This window comes from Rhodotorula toruloides (genome assembly GCF_000320785.1).
Source record: "Rhodotorula toruloides NP11 unplaced genomic scaffold Scaffold1, whole genome shotgun sequence".
Classification (NCBI taxonomy): Eukaryota; Fungi; Basidiomycota; class Microbotryomycetes; order Sporidiobolales; family Sporidiobolaceae; genus Rhodotorula; species Rhodotorula toruloides.
The window spans coordinates 848716-860869 of NW_015622961.1; the positions used below are offsets into that span (position 1 = coordinate 848716).

General features: G+C 62.6%; 4 protein-coding genes across 4 annotated transcripts; 3 read left to right on the forward strand and 1 right to left on the reverse strand.

Annotated features, from left to right (window-relative positions):
• Positions 1-391: 391 nt before the first annotated feature.
• Positions 392-2313, forward strand: RHTO_00349 (oxaloacetate carrier; the record flags this gene model as incomplete). Its single annotated transcript, XM_016414033.1, has 8 exons — positions 392-449; positions 712-753; positions 836-1080; positions 1147-1294; positions 1364-1684; positions 1821-1895; positions 1973-2042; positions 2214-2313. 8 exons carry the CDS (start codon positions 392-394, stop codon positions 2311-2313), a joined length of 1059 nt encoding a protein of 352 aa, XP_016277040.1.
• A 171-nt stretch (positions 2314-2484) lies between these two features.
• On the forward strand, positions 2485-3845 carry RHTO_00350 (regulatory protein cys-3, transcription factor; the record flags this gene model as incomplete). Its single annotated transcript, XM_016414034.1, has 5 exons — positions 2485-2514; positions 2588-2596; positions 2658-2721; positions 2793-3669; positions 3737-3845. 5 exons carry the CDS (start codon positions 2485-2487, stop codon positions 3843-3845), a joined length of 1089 nt encoding a protein of 362 aa, XP_016277041.1.
• A 346-nt stretch (positions 3846-4191) lies between these two features.
• Positions 4192-10140, reverse strand: RHTO_00351 (phosphoinositide-3-kinase, regulatory subunit 4, p150; the record flags this gene model as incomplete). The annotated part of the gene is made up of 16 exons (XM_016414035.1): positions 4192-4486; positions 4545-5478; positions 5533-6066; positions 6123-6844; positions 6902-7012; positions 7069-7483; positions 7542-7845; positions 7901-8137; positions 8195-8412; positions 8471-8540; positions 8594-8986; positions 9042-9446; positions 9504-9588; positions 9650-9770; positions 9836-9960; positions 10019-10140. The coding sequence occupies 16 exons, from the start codon at positions 10138-10140 to the stop codon at positions 4192-4194; spliced, it is 5091 nt and encodes a 1696-aa protein (XP_016277042.1).
• Positions 10141-10259: 119 nt separating this feature from the next.
• On the forward strand, positions 10260-12051 carry RHTO_00352 (uncharacterized protein; the record flags this gene model as incomplete). The annotated part of the gene is made up of 4 exons (XM_016414036.1): positions 10260-10336; positions 10409-10647; positions 10704-11724; positions 11784-12051. The coding sequence occupies 4 exons, from the start codon at positions 10260-10262 to the stop codon at positions 12049-12051; spliced, it is 1605 nt and encodes a 534-aa protein (XP_016277043.1).
• Between the last annotated feature and the right edge of the window lie 103 nt (positions 12052-12154).

A 12154-nucleotide genomic window follows, 5' to 3' on the forward strand; every position in this document is an offset into this window, starting at 1 on the left:
TTGGAAGCTCAGACAGCGGTAGAAGAGGAAGGGCGTCCGGCGAGAGTGAATGACGAAGTGGGTAGAAGTTGGCGAGTCGTGTGAGGCTTGGAGAGGCGTTGAGGCAGCCTCATACGGTTGAAATCGACTCTCCAGAGTCGTAAACGACCCTGTCAGTCCCGTACAGGCCGTGCGAGGGGTCGACGTCGCTTCGAGGCTAGGGAGCAGAACGGCGACGGCGGCTCGGTTCGCGGTCGGCCCAGCTGGATCTTGATCTGGGAGCTCTTGCAGTCAATGCAGCGCTGCTCGAATCCAGCCAGACGAGTGAGGGTGTCGGTGCCGACTTCAACTCCGCGGCTTCACCAGCTCCGCCTCGACCCCTTCCGCTCGACCTCGCGCTTGAGACCGCTCGATGGCACAGGCAGCGACGCAGACGCCGGCACAACCACCCATCCAGCTGACCGCAGCCGGTGCGCCCCTCTCTCGCTCTCTTCCACCGCGAGATCAAGTCTGAATCTACACCCGGACGCTCGGCTGACCCTCTCGCACCGCTTGACAGAGGGTGAGCCATCTCGTTCTGCTGCCTGACCCTCTCTCGCACGCTCGCGCGCTGCTCCGACTCGAACGATGCGTGTTGTCGACCTCGGCACCGTCGACAAAGCGGGACGGGATCCCTCGAGGGAGGAAAGTCGCGCAGGGTCGCTGACTAGGTCGTGGGGCGCTCGCTTGCAGGTTTCGTGTCTGGCGCACTCGCAGCATGCACGGCCGTCACGAGTGAGTCCCGTCTCGCCGCTCCATCTCGCCTCAATCCTGCTCGACCCCCCACAACATCGCTGACCTCGCTCCGTCCTGGCAGTTACGAACCCGATGGAGGTCGCCAAGACACGGCTGCAGCTCGACGGTGAATTGCAAGGACGCGCGCACATCAAGCTCGCGCCTGCGGTTGCCGGATCAGGCGCGGCAGCAGCTGGGATTCCCGAGGTTCATGCGAGCGTCAAGGCTGGGCCGAGCGGGAGGGTGTACACGAGCGCGCTGGATTGCATGCAGAAGACCTGGAGGTTCGAGGGCTTGCGGGGAATCCAGCGGGGATTGGGAGCGGCGGTCAGTCCCGTCTTGCTTCCTTCGCTCGTTTGGTTCTCCCCGCTGATCTCGTTGCGGTCTCCACAGTACGCATACCAGGTCGCACTCAACGGCTCGCGGTTAGGGTTCTTCGAGCCGTTCCGACACGCGATCAACTCTGTAGCGGGTTACGAGCAAAACTCGGTTCACGCATGGACGAGTTTGTTGGCGGGTGCAAGTTCCGGCGTTGTTGGAGGTTCGTCCAAGTCCCCCCCTCATCTGAGACGAACGTGACGCGCTAATACGGGCCATCGCGGACAAGTAGCGATCCTCGGCAACCCCCTCTTCCTCGTCAAAGCGCGCATGCAAGCCTACTCGCCCTTCAACCCCGTCGGCGCACAACACCACTACACCAGCGCGTTCAACGGACTCGCCAGCATCGTGCGAAAAGAAGGCGTCAAGGGTCTCGCGCGCGGAGTCGATGCAGCCATGTTGAGGACCGCGATGGGGTCGAGCGTGCAGTTGCCGGCGTACAATTTGGCCAAGACGACGCTGAATGGGTGGGGGATGGGGGACAATGTCGGAGTGTACTTGCTGAGCAGTACGTTCAGCGGGATGTGCGTGTGCGCGGTCATGCAGCCGGCGGGTGCGTCCTTTCGTCCTCGAATCTCCTACCCACCTTCCCCTTGTCGCCAGTTCCCTGTGCACTTTTCTGGGCACCGCAGCATGTGGGATTAGGCAGAGCGAAAGTTGACGACGTTGACTCTGTCCTCGCCTCGCAGACACGGCCTTGACGCGGATGTACAACCAGTCGCCCAACTCGGTCGGGCCCGACGGCAAGCCTCGAGGGCTACTCTGTGCGTATCATTCTCCTCTCACAAGCTGAACAGCCGAGCACGGACGGGGAAGTTAACCTCGGCTTTGGCTTTGGCAGACAAGAACCCCATCGACTGCCTCTGGAAGACGTGGAGGACCGAGGGCTTCGCTGGACTATACAAGGGAACGTCAGCCCACCTGATGAGGCGAGTATTTTGCGTCCCTGGAGCCTCCGTGGCGAGCGAGCGAGGTCGAGGATGAGTTGGAGCGTTCGACGGCCTTACTCGCCTCGCTCTCGCCGCGGAGGCGTTCTTTTTTCGCAGTACCGGCTGTACTGACTCCTTGCATGCTCCCTGCAGGATCGCACCGCACACGGTCGTTACGCTGGTGACGAACGAGATGATTTCGCGGCAGTGGACGGCGTGGAAGCGTGCGCGGACGGCAGTTGCGCGGGATTGAGTGGGTGTAGAGCATTGCGTGTACCGACTAGACTCTATCACACGCACGTTGCGCCCGTCCTGCGAAGTTGAGCCGGTTGAAGCTGTCCCGCGCCGAGGGACTCTGGCTGTGTCAGCCTGCGTCCGTCTCTATCGCCCGCTCTCACTCGCTCAAGGAACAGCGCACGCCACGATGAGCGGCCACTCGTGGGCATTTGAACAGGTGTGCCGACCCACAGCGACTCCCGCGAGCGCGCGAGCTGACACCGTCCTCGTCCCCGGTCCCGCGCTCACAGCTGAACCAGGTGCGCCCGCTCACCGCTCGATGCGCGTATCGGGACACGCACTGACACTGCCAGCCTGCAGCTGGCCCCGTCGCCCGGCACCACGCCCGCCAACGGGCCCGCGCGAGACCGCAGCGACCTCACCCGTGCGCTCGCTCATCACAAAGGGACCCCTTCAAGCGAGTCGCACGCTCACACGCTCTCCTTGCACGCGCAGTGTCGTTCCCGTGCGACCCAGACGCTCTCCAGGCTCAGCTCGAGCAGTGGACCACCGTCGCGTTCGACTTTGACTCGCCCCCTGCCGACGCAGGACCCGCCCAACCGCTCGTCCCTTCGTCGCCTGGACTCCCGCACGCCCGTGTCGGCGAGTTCGGCTTCTCACAGCACTACGCCAACAAGCTCGGCGCATCCCTCGCCGCCGAAGAGCCGCACCCGCAGCCGTCGACCGTCGCACCCGCCGACTTCACCTCGACCGTCGACCTCTCCGCGCTCCTCGGCGGCGCAAACAATGGCGACGCCGCGTTCGCCGGATCGCTCGTCGACCCCGCTCTGAGCCTCCCTTCGTTCGTCGAGCCGTCCCTCCCGTCATTCGTCGTCCCGCAAACCCCGGCCACCGGATCCGCAGCGACCCTCTCGCCCGCCGAGGCGTCGACCTCGGCTGCGCACACGCCCGCTTCGACCGTCACGTCGAGGAAGGGCAACGGCGCGGCGAAGAAGAAGCGCACGAGCACCACGTCGGCCGCTGCCAAGGCTGCCGCGGCGAAGGAGGCTGCTGCTGTTGCCGCTGCTGCTGCCGCCGCCGCCGCGAGTCCCGCCGCCAACGTCGGAGGCCGCTCGCTCCCTCTCCCCGAGGGTATCGACACGACGGGCATGACGGACGAAGAGCTGAACCGGCTCGCGATCGAGGAGGACCGCCGCCGTCGCAACACGGCTGCGAGCGCGCGCTTCCGCGTCAAGAAGAAGCAGCGCGAGCAGGCGCTTGAGCAGACTGCCAAGGAGTTGAAGGAGCGCGTGGCGGTGCTCGAGAAGGAGGTCGAGACGTTGAGGACGGAGAATGGATGGTTGAGGAGCTTGGTCGTCGACAAGAGTGTCTCGTGCGTTGCGTATCCCTGCGCCCTCGCGCTCGCGCTCGAACGTGTGCTGACATTTCGGCGGCGACAGGACGGCACCCGGAGGCGCAGCCAACAACCGCAAGCGAAAGATCGAGGACGTCGAGTCCACCACGGCCGCCATCGAAGGCGGTCTCTCGTCGTCCTCTCTTCTCGTGTGAACAAAAAACAGCGGTCAATTGTTGTCTCCCCCTCGTCCTCGTCGGTCCCCTTCGTCCTCGTCTTCGGCAGTACCCCACCCACACCCCCTTTCTTCGTACCCGCGCCCCCAACGGCGCACCTTCGTCCTCCCCGCAGTACCTACCCCACCACATTCAGTGCTTGTTTCAACAACTAGGTTATCCATCCACGCAGTTTTTGCAATTGGCCAAAGAGGAGGAGCGGCTCCAACGCCAGCTCTTTCCTTGCTTTCGCCGCACAGTCGGGTCTCTCGGGACGAGTGAGCGAGACGAGGAACGCTGCGTTACTGCTACAACAAACTCGACAACCAGTACAGACAGGCAAAAGCTACTCAAACACCCTCACGACACCCGCCCTGTCGCCGCTCACAACGCACCTGAACGGCAAGTCCAGCACGTTGACAGCCGTGATCGCCTCCTGATGTGCGCGGAGAAGCTGTTGCTGCGAGTTGGCGATCAGGGTGGAGCGGTGGACGCGCGAGGAGGGGGGCGCGGCGGGACGGGAGGGCCGAGAGGAGGAGGAAGGTTGCGAGGGGGTGGGAGGAGGAGCGGTCGACTCGAGGTGGATCGTGCTTTGAATGGGGTCGGCTTGCGGTGAAGGGCGGACGGTCGACGTATGCGTGCTGCGGAACGAGGAGAGTCAGCGAGATCCAGAAAACAACGCGAGCGAAACAAACGCACCTGAACGTCGGCACCTCCTCGTCGATGCCCAAACCGCTCACAACTGCGCTTCTACTGACGCGCCCCAGATCCCAGAACCGCAATTTGCGGTCCTCCCCGCCAGTAATGAGGAACCCTCCGTCCTTGTCCTTCCCTGCCGCGCCCTTCGCAGCCGCCTCGCGACCGTAGCCGTCTTGCTGATCCTGCAGCGTGACGAGGTGGCTTGCGGCTGGGCGGGTCGTCGTCTGCATCGAGTAGTCGGTGCCGAGGAGGAACGCTCGAACCGTTGGCTGGATGGGCGGAACAGCTTGTCGACCTGCCTCGCTCGACTTGGCGGTTGCGGCTGGCTGAGGAGCGGTAGAGGCGGCGAGAAGCGCTTCGATTGCGGCGGCTGGGTCGAGCGAGGCGTCCTGCATCGAGACACTCGACGTCGCCGGAGCACTGCTGGCGAAGACGTTGGTACGGTTTGCGAGAGCGGTGCTCTGCGCCGACTGCTGCTGCGGCGAGACGATGCGGAACTCGTCCACCTTGTGACCGCGGTCGATGTCCCAGACCTCGGCGACAGTCGTGCCGGGCAAAGGGGCAGTCGCAGCCGAACTCGAGCGGCGGGGCTTGCTGAAGTCTGACGAGCCAGCTGAAGACAAGCCGTCGTCCGGGTCGGCCGCAACAACGATCCACCTCCCTTTACCCTTGACCGGATGCACCGCAATCTGGTGGATCCGCCTCGGTCCGATACTCCAGCTTCTCAGCAAGAGCCCGAAGCGGAGGTCCCAGACGCTCAAGACGCCGTTTGCCGTGCCCGAGACGAGCCAAAGGTGCTTGCGGTCGAGGCAGAGAGCCGTAACTGGACCGAAGTGGCGAGGGTTGGCGAACTCGTGCTCGGCGCGCATCTTTCGGATATCGAGGACGACAATGCTTGAGAGGGAGGTGCCGAAGACGAGGTTGGTCGAGGTGTCTGCGGGACGAAAAGTCAGCTAGAGAGAAGAGGCAACGTGGAGAGCAAACGGACCGGTGTTGTAGCTGGCGAGACAGGTCGCATGACCGCCATCGTCGACCGTATACTGCCGAATCAGCTGCGGCTTGCTGTAGCGCGGCATCTGGCCCGACAAGCTGACGTCGACGCGGTGAATCCAAATCGAGCCGTTCGTCGAAGCGCTCGCAACGCAATGCGAGTTGTCGAGAATGCAGACCGACGTGATCTTGCCGCCCTGCTGGAACGTTTGCCTTGACTTGCTCGTCACGTTCTTCTCGAGGCGCATCGCATCCCAGACCTTGACTGTGCCGTCGAGAGAGCCGGTAACGAAGAAGAGCTGGTCTGGCGAGACCTGGATCGAGACGATGGCATCCGTGTGTTCGACGAGGTGAGCGATAAGCGTGCCTTCCGGTCGGTTCGGTGTCCGTTCGCGAGGCGGAAAATTCGTTCGCAGCGCTTTGCGACGAGGGATGCCTGGCGGAACATGCGGACCGAGTTCGGGCAGCGGCTCGCGGTAGCTGTCGAGGTAGTTCCGCTCGAGAAGCTGCTTGATGTTCGGATCGTTGCCCTCTGTTCAAGCGCGAAGGTCAGCGATTAAAGTGCAGTCGAGCGAGCGAGAAACGCACCGTATGTCGAAACCAAGCGCTGCGGCAGAGGAAGTTGTTTCGCTGGTCCGCCTTTCTCGACGGGAGTCGGCGCCTGCGAGAAAGCGTCGCCAGTGACCGACGCGCCGTCACCTGCGCTCGCCTTGTACCGCGCGTCGACGTCGAATAGGCCCATCGCGTTCGTCGGATCTTCGGCGACCGCTGCGGTGACCTTGCCGACCTCGACAGCGTTCAGGCGGATCCGGCTACGAACCTTCGGGACCGTCGAAGTCGAAGTTGCTGTAGTCGCTGTCGTGGTTTCTGACGCATCCGTCGAAGCGTTCGACACGGTGCGATGCAGGTCGAGGCGGTCAGCCTTCGGCGTCGGGGCATGAGCGGTCGAGTCGGATTCGGTGCCATCCTGCACGCTGGCCGGGGATGCTGACGAATCCGACTTGACGGCTGCACCGGCAGCAAGCCGTCTTCGCAAGTCCTCGATGGGCTGTCCGCTGACGGTGCGACTGCCAACAGGGCGGTTGAGGTCGAGGGAAGCAGGAGCACGGGGCGAGCTAGTCGCGGACGTTGACGAAAAACGGCGAGTGAGGGTGTCGCCCTGTAGTCGACTCCTTGCGACATTGAGCATCTCTTCAGGCGACCGTACCGAGAAGAAGATGGTTTGCGGGACGATGCCGAGGTCTTGAAGATTGGCGGTCGACGAAGAAGGCGTGAGGGCGTCGGGCGAGTCGAAACCTCGTGAAGGCATGCTGAGGGTATGACCGAGTCAGCGTGCACTGGTGAATCGACCGGGACTGCGGACTCACGCTTGTCGGCTCGACGCGATCTTGGCGATGTAATCTCGCATGGCCGTCAGCTTGTACTCGTCCTCGATCGACATGCCGAGCTGCCTCAGCCGCTCGAGCTGAGCATGGTCTCTGCAACGCAACATCTCAGCGATGAGTAGGGAAGCAATTCGCCGACTCGCACGCACTCGTCTGTCCGCACACCCGCATCTCGAGGCGCGCCCTTCGCAGGTCCCTTTGTCGCCGACCAGAAGTGACTCTTCCCATTCTTGCCGGCCCACGCCACCGCAGCTTCGAAGACGACCCTCGAGATAGGTTCTCGCGCGTTGTCGAGCAGCGAGAGCGCCGTGATCTCCTTGACGTCCGAACGGAGGAGGCGCTTGATGGTCGGGTAGAGGATGCACCACTTGTCGGTCGGCTCGAGAAGGGACGCAACGGTCGAAAGGAAGAGGGCCGCGCCTTCGCGGATCCAGATATTCGGGTGACAGAGGAAGCTGACGACTGGGCTGACTAGCTCCCAGATCTTGCCCTTTGTGAGCAGCCGCTGAGACGCGAGCGAGGTCAATGACTCGAGGACCTGGACGACGACGAACTCTTCAGGGTCTGTGGGGGACGAAGGGTGAGCTGAGGCAGATCACGGCGGAGAGGCGAGTGGACGAACCGGCCAAGCTGAGCGTGATGAGCGGGAGGATGTACTCCTCAAGGCTGCGTGGCCCTACGCACTTTGCGACGTCAACAGCGTGCTCGTTCCACGCTTTCCGCAGCAGCCAGTCGCGCGTGTTGAGGTAGGTGACGAGGTGAGCGAGAACTGCGTCGTTCGCCTTGAGACGGCCGAAGAAGTCGCAGAGGTCGCCAATGTTCGAAAGAAGGGCTCGCTTGACGGCAGTTGACGGGTCAGTGAGAAGCGGGCCAATGTGCTCTTGCACCAGAGCGTGGAGTTCTTGCAGGCGCGAGTCGAAGTTGCCCTGCCACGCGGCTTGTCAGCTCAGCGGCTTCTGCAGGACTACCAAGACGACTCACCGTGTACGGCGAACTCTCAAAGTCTTGCAGTCCCGACAACTCGAACGCGCCTTCCGTCTTGAGCGCCTCGGCCAAGTCGAGGAACCTCCGGGCGGTGCGGGCGAGCGGCGTGATGCAGAGTGCGTAGGTCTCGCGAGGAAGAATGTCGACGTCGTTGGCGAGTGGTCGGACGTTCGGGAAGATGTATTCGGGGAAGACGTCGACGTTCGAAGGCGTGAGCGTAGTAACAAGCATGAGCTGCAGAAGAGGCATGTTAGCGAGACGCAGGGAAGAAATCGCACAGAACAAGCGTACCGTCTGCGTCAGTACCCGGAGTGCCATCGCTCGCACCGTCGCCGCATCGTCGGAAAGGAGCGTGACGAGGTACGGCACGAGGCGGTCAAGCCGCGTCTCATCCGTCAAGTAGCGGTTCAGGGCGAGCAAGATCTCAAGGGCGCGTAGGACGGATGCTGGTCGGACGCAGTTGCGGACGTTTGCGCAGACGAGGGCGAGGATGACGAGAGCTGGTCCGTCTGCCAGGCAAGTCCGGGTGAGCTGTGCGAATGAAGCTGTACGCGCGACGAGACGCACCTTGGCTAGCACCCGAGGCTACGACATTGCCCTCCTGTCCGGGAAGGTGCAAGCAGATCGGGAAGAAGGTCTGCGAAAAGCCGAATGAGCATAGCAGAGGAGAAAGTGGAGGACAATACGCACTTCTGCAGGCGAGTGGCGCTTATGTCGCTCGTCCGATATTGGCGCATCCTTCTGCAGGTCTTCCTTCGGCACCGTCTCGTCCAGATACCGCGCGACAATCTCCCATTCCGTCCACACTCGCTCAATCTTGTCGTCCGCATCCGTCCGCAAGAGGGTGTGCTCCTGTCGCGCAGCAAGTCCAGCGCCATCGCCAGTAACGGGTGTTGTTGTTCCTGGTCGGCTCGGTACGGGTGGGGGCGCGGAGGACGAGGCAGAGTCGGTCAGGGAGGAGAGGAAGGGATGGAGGAAGGTGTAGAAGATCTCGGGAAACGCGGTTCCGCGGTACTGGTTGAGATAGTTGGAGAAGGAGAGTCGAGAGGAGGGATCGAGGGAGACCATGCTTCGGATGAGGGACTGGCAAACCACCGAGTCAGCGAGGTGTCGAACAGCGCGCTCAAATCGGACCCACCCTAATCTCGATATCCTCAATCTCTGCTAGGTATGACTCCAAGCTGTACTCGCCCTGCCGATATTTGAAGAGCTGGCTGAGTGTGAACGGTGGCGTCCCCTCCATCCACAACTCCGCCAAGACGCAGCCGAGCGAGAAGACGTCCATCGCTTCTGTGATCTTGCCGTCCCGCTTGCCAATCTCGAGCGACTCCTTCTTCTTGGCGGTCTCGGAGTCAGAAGAGTAGAAGCGTTCGGGCGCGATGTAGCAGGTTCGACGCGATGAGGTGTCGAAGTAGAAGGAAAATTCGGAGGGGTCGTCGAGCGGAAGATGCGTCGGCTTAAAGGCGGAGGAGAAGTCGGTGAGGTAGACCCAATTCCACGATGTCACGACAACGTTCTCGGTCTTGATGTCGCCGTGCGAGATCTGCCAGAGCGTTAACGGGTCAGCTCAAGTTCCTTGCCTTTTCGTGACTGTACGTACCCCTCGCTCACGTGCGTACTTGAGGCCAGTCAGAAGCTGGAAGGCGATCCACCGCTTCTCGACGGACGAGAGGAAAGGTCGAGTACTTGCGAGAGTGGAAAGCGGTCAGCATGATTCGCCTCGCACTCTTGCAATGGGCGACGCACCTGATACGGTCGTAGAGGTTGCTTGCAACCCACTGCCGCATCAGGTATCCCGCTCGTTCCGTCTCAATTGCTCTTCCGTAAGCCTGCACATTCGGACAATCCGCGAGAGCTTCCCGCTCGGCTGCGCAATTCGATAGCCTACCTGTCAGCACAGCGGAAATGGTACACATAAGAGCTCTAACGCACCTTTCAGCCTGCGAACGAACGGCTTGAGCGAGATAGAGGGGTCCTGCTTGACAAACACCTTGACGACGAGCGCTCCCTGGCGATGCCTCCCCCTGACAGCCTTCAGGAACCGCGAGGAGCCCATCCTACGAGTGCAAGAGAGCCTATCAGGGCACGCATCGTCCGATGAGCGGCTGTACGCACGAGCGATCATAGTGGACCTCGCCGCCGAGTTCAGCGAAGAACGGGTCCGCGCCAGGCTGCGCCTTGCCCGCCGAAGCAGCTGCAGTAAGCGCAGACTGCGGCTGGGACACTGCCGCGCCCATCAGTCGAGCAAGCGGGAGCTGTACAGGGTCAAACTGATGAGGTGGGGCTTCGCGAGTTGATGAGCGACTTTCACCTCTCACTTGGCTAGGGCGTGTTTGCTGCTGCTGGACACGCTTGTATGAGCTCGCAGTGCGGCGCCTGCCTGCGCGTGGAGCCTGGCAGGGCCTTGTTCTGCCACGACTGCATCTCGCAGAGGTTCGTCCTGATGACTGATTCGCGGCGTCGACACGGGAGCAGAACTGATGCTGAGCGCCGGCATGGACGCAGACTAGCAGAGCATTACGCCCGGAGCCAGCAACTGCGGAACGCTCTCACCCTCGTCACGAGCAAGGCCGCTGCTCTCCTCGCGGGTACCGAACGACCCGCCACAACTCCCGGCGGAGGCAGAAGCGCGGCTCTAGGGGTCGAGGACGAACGATTAATGAAGGCAGAGAAGTGGACGCTGGCGAGTCGGGCGTATGCGGCGCGGGAGGCGGTCGCAAAGGGCAAGACGGCGAATGAGTCGGGTGCGCCCACTCCCTCGGGCTTGCGTGAAGTGTGCTGAACACACCCTTCGTTGCAGAGCAAGAGAGAGTCATCGCTCGGAGAGCGGCCATCGCCTCTCGGCGCGCCAACTTGTCGACCGCAAGATCGCTTCTCTCGTCTCTCGCCTTGCAAGGCCCTACAACTTCGTCACTCTCCCTACCTCACTCTCTACCAGCTCTCGAGGGCCAGCTCGAATCTCTCGTCTCTCGCAACAACGAACTCGTCCTCGAAGCAGCTCGCGTTCGACGCATCCTATCCGTCGAGCTGCTCGCCGTCTTTGCCCTGCAGCGGACAGAGCAGCCCCTCCCCGACCCTTTCCTCCCGACGCCGCTCAACCAGTCGATGTATCCTCCGACCGCAACACTCACCGCCAGCCAGTCTCCCTCCAGCCTTCCTCCAGCCTACACCCTCGCCTCCCTCCCCCTTCCTCCACTCTCAGCCCTCCTCACCCTCCCAACGCGCGAGCTCGAAGCCCTCCTCTCGCACATCCTACACATCACGCGCCTCCTCGCACTCTACGAAGGCGTCCTCCTGCCTTTCACGCCGTTGCCCAGCTGTTTCGGGCCGGGCAAGGCCGGAGTGAAGGCGACGCCTGGTTGGGGCTTGCGGGACGCGCGAGACGAGAGCGAGGAGCGCGAAAAGGACGCTTCGGCTCGCTCGAGCAAGGAGGGACGCAAGCGCGTCGCAGGTGCCGGTCCAGGCGGACACTGCTGGCCGCTGTGCTTCGCAGTACGCAAATCCGGCTCTTCCGCTCGCAACAGCAAGTCACAGCAGGAGGCGGCGCTGGACGAAGTCGATTCGGACGACAACTCGTCGCGCAAGTCGGCGAGGTCTTCGAAATCGGATTTGCGGTCGTCTGCGTCGGGAGGGACAAAGCGCTCGACCAAGAGGGCCAAGGCGGTGCTTGTTGGTGCGGTTGCGCTGGCGTTTGATTTGGCGTACATTGCTTGGTCGCGCGAGGTGCGGAGCGGAAGAGGCGCGGACCTGCTGCGGTTGGAGGACTTGGAGGACCTTGGCGCGCTTATCACGAAGGCCGCGGGCGTCGACGCAGCAGATGCGTGCGTCGTTCCCTTTGCACTAGATCAGGCTGAGTCCGCTGACCAACGCTCGTCCGCAGGCCCCCTCTCCCGCCCGACCCATCTCCACCTCACACCACGCTCTCCCCCTCCTCATTCCCCATTTCCTTCCCTCACGCCGTCACCCACTACACCGCCCTCGCCTTTGCACCTCCCTCCTCCCTCGGCTCAACCTCGACGATCAAGCCTGGAAGGACGAGGACGAGGACGACGAGCGACTCGATGGGCGATAGTGGAGTTGTTGTGCTCGGAGAAGGAGGAGAGGAGGATGAGGAGGACGACGAGGAGTGGGATTTGGTGGATGTGTGAGCGTGCAGCCGAGGCGTGTGGCTGAGTACGTAGAGGCCTGTCGTGCTTCGTTCTGAGTTGCCGTTGTTGCTTGTAACGACTCTTTGCCTTTCCCTCCTCTCGA